The 13,497-nt window shown below is 38.1% G+C and overlaps 2 protein-coding genes across 3 annotated transcripts in view; both read right to left on the reverse strand.

The window, feature by feature from the left end:
- Positions 1-4,735, reverse strand: part of gucy1a2 (guanylate cyclase 1, soluble, alpha 2) — a 43,419-nt gene extending 38,684 nt beyond the window's left edge. The window contains exon 1 of the mRNA XM_032590685.1: positions 1-4,735. Within this exon, the coding sequence (XP_032446576.1) occupies positions 1-321 (321 nt within the window). The 5' untranslated portion in view covers positions 322-4,735.
- Positions 4,736-13,497, reverse strand: part of cwf19l2 (CWF19 like cell cycle control factor 2) — a 24,637-nt gene continuing 15,875 nt past the window's right edge. For both annotated transcript variants that reach the window (XM_032590684.1, XM_032590683.1), the window contains exons 14-19: positions 8,434-8,646; positions 7,621-7,737; positions 7,107-7,262; positions 6,939-7,019; positions 6,704-6,805; positions 4,736-4,968 (exon numbers count right to left, since the gene is read on the reverse strand). In XM_032590684.1, the coding sequence (XP_032446575.1) occupies positions 4,828-4,968; positions 6,704-6,805; positions 6,939-7,019; positions 7,107-7,262; positions 7,621-7,737; positions 8,434-8,646 (810 nt within the window). In that variant the 3' untranslated portion in view covers positions 4,736-4,827. The remainder of the gene's footprint in view (positions 4,969-6,703; positions 6,806-6,938; positions 7,020-7,106; positions 7,263-7,620; positions 7,738-8,433; positions 8,647-13,497) is intronic.

Below are 13,497 nucleotides of genomic sequence, written 5' to 3' on the forward strand. Positions count from 1 at the left end.
CGTCGGTGAAGTGAGTCGTTTCAGGCTCTCCCCCAGCGAGTCCAGGTTCACCCTCCGCCGCCTGGTAGCCCTCTTGTGGGGTACACAGGGTCCCTGCTGCTCCTCGCCCGCCGGGCACGCCGACCTCTCAGCGGGGCTGCGGCCGTTCCAGAGCAGCGCTCTGTGGGACGATGGGAAGGAGGAAAACGGGCAACCCCGGCTCTCGTCGGCCGGCTCCAAAGCGCCATCCCCTCCGTCTCCTCCGGGGCTTTCAAGCCCGCAGTCCGAGCCCACTGAGCTGCTAAATGACTCGGATGAAATCTTGCGCGACGACGAGGACATGGTGGTGTTGAGGAGGAGGAGGATGGTGGTGTTGGTGATGATGGTGGTGTTGAAGAAGATGATGCTACAGTAGGCTCCGTACCACGTCCACCTGTGCGCGGGGGAGTCATCAGACAGTGGGGTGAGGAGAGGGGCTGGGTAGGTGAGAGGGGGTGAGGTCCGTCCGTGTTATTAGGACCGCATGTGTGACTGACAATGTCCACGTCTTTTCAGTGTGCGTGAAATGCGCGTCTGTTGTGGAGAAAAGCAGGAGCGCTCTAATGGCACGCAAACATTTATGTAAGGAGGAGAAGGTGGCGGTATCTCCTTTTAAAAACAGTCCTCCTCTCCCCCTTCAGTCAATCCACTTTGCTCCCAAATGTGATAAAAGCTCTCTATGGTGGATAGCTACAGAGAATTACAAAAATCTTCCTAGCATCCGGTTTTTAAGCGTCTATTTATAAAGCAGGCGCTTTTTAAAAAATAACTAAGGTGCAAAGAAATTGACAATATGGCAGTCCCACGGCACATTATTTATTCCGCTTACCCGGGCTAGAAATGCTGGCATCATAAGAATGTTGCGTATCCCCCCTCTCACTAAGCCGAATCCCCCAAGTCACCGCAGATGTGTCTGCTTCCCTCTCTCCTCCTCCTCCTGTTCCTCTGCGACAGCGGCTCTCCTCTTTGGCTGGTCTTCTCATCCCCTGTCCGTCCTCCTCTCCTTCAGCGTCCCTCCTCGTTTATCGCCCCGTGTTTTTTCCGGGGTGGGAACATCGCTCGCACTCGGACTGAAGGTAGATAGACAAACAGCTGGAGTTGGAGCTGCGCGAAGAAGAGAGCAAGCGAGAAAGCGCGCGCTGGCTGTCAAGTATCGCCAAGTGCCGCGTGCACTGAGCTCGCGGTCTGAAGTACGCAGCGACGGCTTGATCAATTTTGATAGTTCGTGAAAATGTATTTTCCATCAAAGACATGTTTTGTGTTTGTCTTTATTATTTTTTTTAAGCGTTTATTTTTGTTTTCAGATCACAAATGTTAAGCAAATGTTTGATGATCTGAAAGGACCGTCTAACAGACTGGAGAAATTAATTAAATGGAACCTTTTGGGCAACAAGAAGTAGCCTGAAGCTTTCCACCTCTCTACCTTCTATTTATCGGTCTATCTCTCTCTTTTTTTTTTATTGTTTTAAGTCCATAAAAATATCATATCCCTTCCAGTGGAAATGGGGTCTGAAGGGCTCTTAAATGGTATTAAAGCTGAGCATCCTTTGTTCTTGGTAATCCATACATTGTCCAACATCTACTTACACCTACTCTGGGACATCTTTTTCTTGTCCACTATTGATATACGAATATCTTAAACAGCAACGAAGAGACTACACTTAATAAAAAGCATCGATTTAAGAGTGACAGTTATGAAACTACAGTCAGGATAAGATGGGGAACATGCTTCCAGGGTTGAATACATATAAAATGTCCCTCCAGGGACAGCTAATAGAGATGGCAGTGGCTTTTTGGCCCCTATCAGAAGACAGAAAGATGCTCTTGTCTGGCACTAATAACCACCATGACCTTGACCTCGACTGGCACAGCATGTCTGTTAATTAAGTGGCCCTGAGGGACCAACAGAGAGATACAGAAATAGACATGATGCATCATGCAAGTGAATGCATGTAGTCACACATGCATCCCAGTGTAATTTTCTGAAGGTTCCCACTAATAAATTTGACTCTCTGGAGCAACATGACCCCAATCCACTGCGCAGACATTCACTCTAACAAACGCCCACACACTCTTTCTCTCACACACACTCTGCACTAACTCTGCCTCTCTTCCCTTATCTAGTTGCTTGCTCTCAGCAATCAGTCTGCGGTCCACCGGTAATAATGTGGGCATTTAATAAAGCCAACACTAGAATAGAATAAATAATGTCCCAGGGAAGATAAGCCCACAGGCACAAGGGGCTGTCTCAAGCTGGCTGCCAGCCATGTACAGCCGAGTGCTGACAGGGCAACAGGATATAAAGGGCAGTTCTCTGTGTATTGTGGCAATTTCATTCTGGACACATATATCATAGATGACATCAAATTTTAATAACTTACAGAAACACAGAATAAAGCAATTGAACCCTGAGTCTCACTGGCGTAAATTAAAAAGAACTGTGTCAAAGTTGAAGAAAAACTGGATCCATATATGAAATGAAATACCATAATACAAAACAACAACAAAAAACATTTGCTGCAAGTCAGAAAGTTAAAATGAGAATTTATGTCACAGACAAACCAACCATCAGTCACACTGGTTAACCTACAAGGAATGTTAAATCCAGTGTTCTTGACATATCTGGTCATTGAGATATTCGATATTAAGCTAAACAGGACATTTTCAGCAACAAGGAACTCAAAGAATTCAACTCTAAAAGTTGAATTTTCATGAAAAGTGTTAAATGGGAAAATGTTTCATAAGAAAAGCATGAAGGCCAAACTAAAATCTACCAGGGAAAACAAAAACAAGCTTTCAGGACAATTGGAATAATGGTCTTTGCTCAGATGAGTTAAAAAAAAAGTAATTATTATGACATCAGAATAGAGGGCCTGAAAACAATGTACCAGGAAAAGAACCTGAATTATGAAGCATAGAAAAGGAAGTATTACTGTGGGATGCTTTGCTGCAGAGGGACCAGGCCAGCTCACCATCATAAACTCCATGATGAATTGTACAATGTATCAGAAGGTGCTTGAGTAATATCTGAGACCATCTGTAAAAGATTTGCCCAGAACAGAACTGGATCCTGGAACATGATAGTGATCTAATGCCGGAAAATCCACCAGCTGAAGATTAAGAAGTGGGAAGCCCTGGGATGACTCGAAGCCCAGATCTTAATCTGTTTGATATGTTGTGACTTGAAACTGGTAGTACACACCAGAAACCCCTCAAACATCTCTCAATAAAGAAATAAAAAATTGATTGGATGTTCCAACCAATGAAACCAACAATATTTTACCTTAAAGACGATTCATTAATAATGAAATGTTTACCTATCAGGTGAAGTGCATTACAGTGGTACAATAATCAGGCTCATAAAAATGAAGAGCAGGAAATTGTGTGTGTGTGTGTGTGTGTGTGCGCTGTCGACAAATATATTTCGTATTATGGTATAACATCTGTCTGCTTCCATCATGTTTTTCCATGAAGTTATTAATCAAATTAAATGCTCAATAATAAAAAATATATGTTAGAGTGAAGTTACAAGTCCTCATCAACTGTACAACAAAAGAGAAATTGACATGCCTGTTGACGCCTGCCGTGAAAGCAAACAAACAAGGCAGAGAGACTTCAAACTGCAGATATTAAGAGTGAAAGCACAAAGTACTTGTTGGCCTTACAGTTTAATGCCAGGGTCAACAGAAAAAGGACGTGTGAGCGAGAGACAGAGATGCAGACAGGAAAAGACGAATGACTGACTCGGTCATAAATCCACCCCCAGCCAATCTAATTGGCCATCACCATACATCACTTCACACCATTGTTATTAACCACGAACCTGCATCCTCTACAGTACTTGTGTCATATAAATAACCGACATTGCTTGTCCACAGGACAGTGTCTGAAGCACAAGCAGGGTTAAAATCTCTCGCAGAAATTGCAAGAGACTGTTTTCCTGCAAAATGGCAACCTTTCTGCAAAGACATTTGCTGGAAGGGTTCTGACCTTTGAAAACACAAGTTGACAAGAGGAAAACAAAATAGAAAAACAAAACAAAAAAACCTCTTACAAAGTTTATAGGACTGCAAATAACATTAAGTTTTGCACAGAAGAAATGTGTATGTCAAACTAGAATATAATCAAAAATTTTATTTTTAATTATTTCAAAAAGTTAGATTTGAAAGTGGAAGTCACAGTCAACATATTTTAGGGGGACATTTGCAATAGTTTAACAAAGTAGACAATATAGAATAACTACACAGGTCTGCATGTACAAATAGTGCAATAAAAAACATCATAGTAATCCTCTTCCATTACTCACACCAATTCACCAACAGTCAGCTGCATCCATGCATCAAATGGGAGTCCAAGATTAAACCTAGAAATAAGATCAGCCTCTGAAGTTGTGAACTAATCAAAGAGCCAATAGCTTTGCTCAAATTGAAAAATAAAAAAAGATGATGAGGTTGTATGTAAGGTCATCGTTTCAGATTGCTCAGGAGAAAAGGTGTGAGGTGGAGACAAATGCTTGTCGATATCCCTGCACAAGTTTCAGGGATGACACTTAAACCTCAAATTATTAAGTGACAGATGTGGAGAGCAGAAGACCAGAAAGTAAGAAATTAATCTTATCGGATGGAGAGTGGGGAGCAGCAGACTGTAAATAAGGTTTACGACACAGAGAAGCCATCTTTAGTTCATCATATCTTATCAAAATTACAAAAACACAACATTTAAAGTCATTTGATTTTCTTTTATTTGAGTAAAAGTGGATTACATTACACAATTAAATTCCTAACATCCAGGTAAAGCTGTGTGCTGCAGCTAGACCTCAGTCTTGGTACAGTCATATGGTTTCCACCACTGTGCAAACTGCAGGACTTTTTTTCTCTGATCATCAAAATTTTCTCTGATAAGCTTCCTCCAGCGTCGTGGCTCCAAGTCCATCATCCCTCCAACAACTTCCTATAATGGAAAGAGAGGTCAGTGCTTTTAGATTTCATTCAATTTAGTTCAATTCAGTGTAATTCATCTATACAGTGGCAAATTCAAAACAAATGTTATATAAAGGCACTTTCTGAGATAAACAGTTCTGACTCCTTTCCAGAAATATACAGAGCGTTTCAATCTTAGCCAAAAAACAACAGTTAAATTCACTTGTTATAATTTCAACTAAGTGATTTATGACTTTTGATTGCATCAAATCTGACCTTGTGAGAAAGAAAACCTTAGATTCGATTATAACTACAACCATTCCCCCCTCTGTAAAGATGTGCAAAAAGCTTAAGAATAAATTGTTTTTTGCAGTTGCATAATCTAACAGCTAATTTTAACTTCTAGTTTATTAAGGTGTGTACATTTTTTTCTTACATCATAGTACCGGTAATCCTCCACCATGAGTCTTTCTGGACTCATAAGAATTAACACTTAAAAATTACCATCTACCATTTTTGACTGTCAGGCTCTCTTGTCAATCTCATTTTGAAAAGTGGAGTACATGTCTTGTCATGCAACTTCTACTTCAAGGAGACAGGAAATACTCCAGGAGTTCAGTTAAATCCATCATGAATTAGTAATATGGCACATGGGCAATTCTGTCTAGATTAGGGTGCTTTAACATCCTAACAAACTGAGTGGCCATGTAAGCAGACTAGTGAGAGAGACACCATGACACTTCTGACTACGCTGAAGGAGTTTACAAGTTTCAGCGAGATGGGAGAGACTCTGCAGACAACAACTGTTGCCGGGTTCAGAGTGGCAATGAAAAAGCCACTGTTGGAAAAAAATATATAAAATCTTGGCTAGAGTTTGAGGGACTCCATGGTCAAGTGTAAGAAGGTTCTTTGGTCTGATGAAACCAAAATTGAGTTTTTAGGCCATCAGACAATATGCTGTTTGGTGGACACCAAAGACTGCACATCATCACAAACACACCATCCCCACAGTCAAGAATGGTGGTGGCAGGATACTGATAGGTAAAAGATTAAATAAATGCAGCAAAATATCAGGAAATCCTGGCATACAATGTGTTTCCATCTGCAAGAAAGCTACATTTATTTTCCACCTTGTAGCAAGAAAGCTACAAGGTGGATGTTCTGTCAAAGCCAAGATCTCAGTCTCATAGAATTTGTGGCTGGACTTGAAAAGGACAATCCACAGCCAATCTCCAGGCAACCTGAAGAAGTTTGAACAGTTTTGCAAGGAAAAATGAAGTAAAATTGCAGCGTCCAGATGTGCAGCCTCATTGAGATTTATCCGCACAAGACTTATCCACACAGACTCTGTACTGTTTAAGGTGCATCTGCTAAATACTGATTCAATGGTGTGACTATTTATGCAGTCACTTATTCTATGTTATATATTTTTATTTAGCTATCATTATTTTGTAAAAATTCGACTTCACTTTGACATTAAAGAATATTTTTTGACAAAAAAGCTGAATTTCGTTGATTATGACTGATTTGCAAAGCAATAAAAGAGTAAAACATCGAAAAAGGCTGAATACCTTTTTCGGCAATTAACTGTTACTACTTTACAAGAACAGTTGCTTGACTAATACGCTCCTGTTTTGTTTGTTTTATTTCGTATCTATACTAACATGACAAACTCAAACAGACTTGACAATACCTGGGATAAATAAAAATAAACTAAAGATTATGTAACAATATAAATGATGTTTAACAACATTTATACAACCAACCTTGCCAAAGTAATGAGGAAACTTCTGTTCATTTTCAATGACATGAGCAAATCCTCCTTGCAATCCAAAATCTACAGCAAAGTATGGCAGACCCCGAGGGACCTAGAAAGACCAAAAAAAAAAAAAAAAAAAAAAGTGGAAAAAAATACAGATGAGAAAACTTGGTCAGATCTGAACAGAAAGGGAGGGGAATAAAGATAAAAGAGGACAAGAAATCAAAGGGGAAATGACATACAGCTCTCCGGATGTCTTTTGAAGAGAGGTCAACGAGCTTCTTGTTCATAGCCCACTCCTCATCACACTCCATGATAGCTTTCTGGAAAACACCAAAAATAACAACAATATCACACCTGAAAAACACATTAGAGAGGCTTAGAAAACTTAAGACATATCTTACACAAACCTTAAAGTATATGGGTGCCATGTCACCCAGCTCTCTGGGCAGTGGGATGCACTCTAGGACCATGTGTTGTTTTCTGCGAAGGTTCATGTATGTTTCCATAAACACACAGTCAAGCTCTTGGGACTCAAACATTCGCACCAAAGCACGCCGGAACAGCTGTGGACAGATAAACTTAGATTTTTAGGATAAAGCACCACATTACGACTGGCTCAAAGTCATAACAAAACGGGAGACCATGCAGTGGTTAAAGTGCTTAAAAAGGAATATTTATTAACAAAAAAAACAATGGATTGTGGATGTCAGTATAAGGGGTGTAATGCAAATGCTTGGATGTGTTGTATGAGTACATATGAAAATGTTGAGGTGCAAAAACATAGACAAACGCAAATGTGCAAAAGGAGGGGAGCTGAGGCCTGCCAACAAAACACCACAAGCGTCAAGAGGCAGAGCGGACACCAAATGAAAGTTACTACTCTGACTTGAGTAGGTTGGATTGGACCTTTAAATGCCAAACCTGCATTTCTGACCAGACATCCTCATCCAATCCGGTGGCACAGGTGTGATGGTGAAGAGGACAGATGAGACAGTGGCCTTCCGTCATTGACACTCCTGCAGGCAGGCTCAGGTACACCTGCATTAAAGACGACGAGTGTGTGATTAGTGAGTGAGAGTGCTGGATGACAAATCAAACACGTATTTGAAACTAACTGGATAATAATTAGAGAAAAAAATTATTTTGGTAACAACTGAGAATGCTTTTGACAAGTTGTATTGTTCTTAAGGGTGTAAATACTGTATTTAAATTTTGACCCATTTGCAATTTTTAGAAATAGTATCATTATTATACATGTTTTTCTGATATCATGTAGCCCTATTGCAAAATTCTCAATCTTATTTACTAAAATTAGTTACTTTTGGTCATACTGAACCCAAATTTAGGTGTGGGCTTTGATTGGACCATCTCAGACTTTTCTTCAAGTATTGCCCTGTATTTAGCTCCATTCATCTTCATATCAGCTCTATCCAGCTTGCTCGTCCATGCTGAAGATAAGCAGTCCCACAGCATGATGCTGTCACTCCCATGTTTCATGCTAAGGGATTGCGCTGGCAGTCATAAATTAAATGTCCTCCACACAGACTCTACTTAATAACTAGGTTACTTTTGCCATTCATTGGACTGGATTTAATTTAGAGGCAATAGGATTAGCTGGGGTGAACAGAAAAGCATGCAAGTCTTTTCAAATTTTAATTTCTAACAGAAAAAAAATTTAAAACAAAGAATCTTTCTTTCCTCAGTCCTGTATACATACAGGCAACCATGTCTTACCTTGCTCCCTATGGCCACAATAAGATGCTTCGGGAGTTCTTGGCTGCTGAAACAGTGAGGACATTTTTCCATGGACACAGCCAGCCGTCTGCTCTCCCCAATAGCTCTGTTCCTCATCCTGTCTTCGTCCTTTCCCTCGCCCTCCCGCTGTGCAGCGCTCGACACAAACATGTCGTCCAGTGTGTAGTTGTCGCCGTCTGTCTTTCCCATCATCTGGACAGAGAAGAACAGGGGAAAAAACTAAAGTTCATTTTTAAAAAACTAAATAAAGTGATGATTTATCAGCTGAATTGTTGTATTATTTTTCTATTAAGAATTTTTTTGTTGCAATAAATTTAGTTAATTTACTGCCTGTAACATATCTGAACTGAAAAGAAAGCCATTGTATTACCAGGCAAGGATACAGTAAAAATAGCACTAAAAGAGCATTGTTTTAAAATGAGTCTCATAGAGCCAATGTTGCGAAGCGGGATGCAGTGTAGCACTTAAGTCTTGTCACTATGGTAACCAGGCAACAGGTTGGAAGGGGTGTGCATGTGAATGTGTGAGTGCATAGCTGTAGTGAAGAGTGTGTGTGACTCTCTGTGTAGGAGAGAGTGTGTGTGAGAGTTAAAAACTGGATTAGTTTAGTGACAGTGTAGGTGGGAATGTATGTCTGTGTGCGCACGTGACATATTGAGCATAATTAAGAATACACCCAAACGGCATTGTTTAATAACATGCCATATTACTACAATTTCTATAGAAATGCCTTTACACAGACTTTCATGCTTGCAGAATAGCATAAGAAATAGATACCTTTCTACAACAGAAAGCCCGCGAGCCTTCACTTAAATGTTTCACTTAAATGTTTCATTTAAATGTTTCACTTAAATGTTTCACTTAAATGTTTCATTTACAGTAGTCAGCAACAACACACATATTTCCTGTCCAATTGAACTATATGTGAATTTAACAGCTAGGTGTAAAGAAAAATACACTTATCTGGTATGAATAAGATTTTAAAAGAACTTGCAAAAAGAAAAAAAAGAAAGAGGAAAGGAAGGAAAAACATGAAGGTAATAAACAAAATTTTTACAAAGGAACAGAATTCTGGTAATATAAACTTCTTCCACAGTTGTATCCTTTTCCACACTTTGAAATTTGTAAGAAAGCCAAATCCAATTTCACACTTTTTCAGACTGCATAAGAACCCTAAGTTCAGTTCATTTTTCAGTAGAACAACCACCCTAAACATATATAAAACAGATATAAATTGACAAGCAAGGAAGAAAGAATGAAAAATAGCAAGAAAGCAAGGAAGGAAGGGTGGACATTTATAGTAAGTCTTCTTTCTTTTTCTATATTTTTCCAGGAATTAAAATATTTAAATACAACCTTATCCATTTCCAGACTGTATATATGTGAAAAGGTTAATCCTCTATGTACACAGGAACACTGAATCCACTACAGCAGGTATATATTCACATTATAATATTTTAGTCCTGTGAAAATTAAAAGAAGAAAAGAATGCATCAAAAAACTATTTTATTGTTAATCATAAATGGATGGAAAAATGCAAAATAAGGAATAATTCCCTAATAATGGAACATTAGACAAAAATGGATCCAGGTACATTCATTATTGAACAATGCCAATGCCATAACAGAAAATGAGGGGATCAATAAAGTAGGGAAAATAATTGTCAACGTGTTTTCTTCCTTTTAATCTGAGACCAAAACAAGCAACCTTTCATCTGCAGCCTTTTTTTTTTTCCATTCAGTGGCTGCTTTGTTTGGTCTTGCGTAGCTCTCCATATAACTCCAGCCTTCCAACACAGAGCACATGGGACGCACCATTACAAGCAATCTGGCTACAATTGTGCTGAAAGATGGACAAGCACAGGAAAACAATCATAAGGGAAGGAGAGCAGTTGGTAGAAAAACAAATTAAAAGGGAATGGAGAAGCAACAAATAACACAGGGCACAATAATATCAGAAGCAAGGAAAACAGAGGGAAAATGGAAGCAGCAATTAAAAAACCTCAAGAAAATGCTAAAAGGTAGAGTGGAGGAATGAATTTGCAGCCAACAGCCCCACAGCTGCAGCATGACAATAGTGGACATTATCATTCACAACACTGATAATCTTGTTTGTCTGAATTTTTTTTAATCTCTTAGCCTCAACAAAATTGTATCCAAGCATTCCTTTGTCAATGTTATGCTACACATATTGACATGATGACGAGCTTTGCAATTTGATGTGCTGAACAAAATTAGAGATATACATAGAAACTGTCTGGTGATCTGGATCAGTGAAATTTCAGCTCGACCAGCCCCGACTAGTGACCAGCTGTACTGAAACTCAAACATCTGACTCTTTTCTGGTGAGTAAACACACCGTACCACAACTGGTTAACTTTTTTTTTTTTTATCAAGGTCAAAAAAATAAATAGAAGAAATTTGTTGGAAACATTATTCATATCTTGAGGTAAAAAAAGATAAGTGATAGAAAACTAGCAAAGAACATAATGTATCTAACCGCAGTTGTCGCTCCATTTATAATAGGTAAGATGAATGAAAAAGTGCTAAATAATATTTCTTGTAATGCATAAAAAACAAAATGTGAATAAGTTCAAGTTAAAAATTCACAATGAATTTAATATTAAGTTCACCTACTTTTTAAAAAAGTCATACAAATGTAAATTGAATTTCGGGAAATCTGCTTTTTCTTTCCCAAAGAAATGTTAACAACACTGAGGTGAGTTGGTTTGAAGATATATAGTTGGCTCAGCAGACACACAAATACATTTAAATAGGACATTAATTTACATAGGTCAAAGAAAAACAAAGCAATTTCTTTTGTAACATTGATAAATGACTAAGAATGTTAGAACAAACACTGATTGACAAAACAAAACCATTTGAACAAAGGAATAAAGGATGAGATGATTAATAGTAGAAAAGAAGCCTGGAGAAATAAGAGCGTCCGGTGATGTTAGAAATCCAGTTTTCTCTCCCTGAACTCATCAATCTATAGTTATGATTAGTAACAGTATTTATAGCAGCCCTGCCATGGTAACTGTAGATTTATTTTTAGTCAACCTTTATAGGTGCAGAATGCCTGTTCACTAATACGCATGAATGTGTGGCTGAATAGAAAAAGGAGTGTGTGTTAATGTGCTACATGTGAGTGAATGGAGAAAAAACTAGGACAGAGATTAAGTGCAGTTTTTAATACTACAGTATGACAACTTACCCATCCAAATCTTTACTGAAAATTTCACTTTGTCATACAATTTGTAGCCATTTTCAAACTGAGCAGAGGGAGAAAGTAAGCATGTTTCAAACAGAAGAAACAGGAAGGATGTGACTTAGATTATAAAGAGGTTTAATCTGTCAAACTGCTGACAGACTCCCATAAATACACACACAAACAGCCAGTATACATCTACTCCTGGATGTGTGTTTTAAGACTTAGTGGATGAGAGTGAGAGTCAAACAGCATCACAGGCAGCAATAGAGAGAAATAAAAACCCCATAAAACCTGATATGTGGCACAACAAAAGCTGAATGTGCATTATGGATGTTTCCCTGGCTGGTATGACAGAATAGAAAGCTTTATATGAACAGACAACTAAATAGTACCTAAGCTGAACTGTTCAACAGTACTAAATAACACAAACAACTGCATTAAGTAAGCATATAAAGAGTAATTGGAAATTGTAAGTGCACCCCAAAATTCAATAGTTTGTAGTAGCCCTGGGTTCTATGGTTTAAAAATAAAATCTTAGATTTTTTTCATACCAAATTCAATTTCCGATTTTAATAGTTTTTTTATTTGTTTGTTTGTTTTGTTTTTTCTGGCTTTGTTTTCTTAATAAGAAATTAGAAATGACAAAATATTTTCAAAAATGGGCTTTTATTTCAATCATCCCTTCTGTGATTTTTGTTCTTTTCAGTTATTCTTTTGTAGATTTACTGCTGTGTTTGAGAGCATTGCCCTGTTGGTGATTATTTCAATCAAGATTCAGTTGTCAGACAGATACTGCCACATGCAACTAAGAAAGACTCCAGTCAATATATTAGTTCATGATTCACTAATGACTGAAAGAATTTGTTTCTGAGGCAACAGAAAAATGTTTTATCATCACCTCTCCACCACTATGTATAAGAGTTGCACTGTAACTTTCCAAACAAGCAATACATGCTCAGTTTTTTGTTGTTGTTGTTTTTTACATTTTACTGTTGATGACATTAATATTTAACATTCTAACTAAGGCTGGTAGAGTGAGATGGAGCTGTCTTTTCTTTGCATTTTCTCTTATACCAGTCTGACGTTGGAGTAAATTTGCAGGGACATTCCACACTGGGCAAAAGGCAACTATATGTTATTCTTTGACGTTTTTAAGATTGATGGATTTCTAATGATTAGGTATTACAATGGCCTTACAAACCTTTCAAGATTGAGGGGCTACAATAATTGCTTCTCTCAAGTTGGTCTTTTTGTCTTAGCACAAATCTGTTAGTATCCTTCAGAGCAGCAAACTGTCAAAACACCAAGTCACACTTGTTCTTCAATAATGAAGATAATTTGATAAACAGCAACCCGATTATTATTTTCCTCTTACATTTCGGGAAAGCAGGGTGTATTTCTTTTGACTGTACATATTAGGTTCAGTACACATCAATCCTCAAGTCTTCAGACATGTAAAAGAAACTACAGGGACCCCTCAGGAAAATGCATCTTTAAAGCAGCATGGTTAGAGGCAAGAAAATGACAAGAATACACACTGATAGCTCCAGGCTGATAAAAACTCTCTATGATATTTATTTTTAACTTATCTACAACAAAATAAACATAACTGTATGTATTCTACTGGTTCTTTTAGCATTACAATACTTTTTTTAATGATTCAAACTGCCCAATAAGATTTACATTCTCATAATTTTTTTTAAAGACCTGAAAGACTAAACCCTGAATTCAGATTAATCACAGCAGTTTTTATTTACAGCTACATAAATGAATTGTGCAAAAATGAGGTTATATCTCTAAGTCTAAAACCAAATGTCATTTATTCTAACT

This window comes from Xiphophorus hellerii, chromosome 18, assembly GCF_003331165.1.
Source record: "Xiphophorus hellerii strain 12219 chromosome 18, Xiphophorus_hellerii-4.1, whole genome shotgun sequence".
In the NCBI taxonomy this organism is placed as follows: Eukaryota; Metazoa; Chordata; class Actinopteri; order Cyprinodontiformes; family Poeciliidae; genus Xiphophorus; species Xiphophorus hellerii.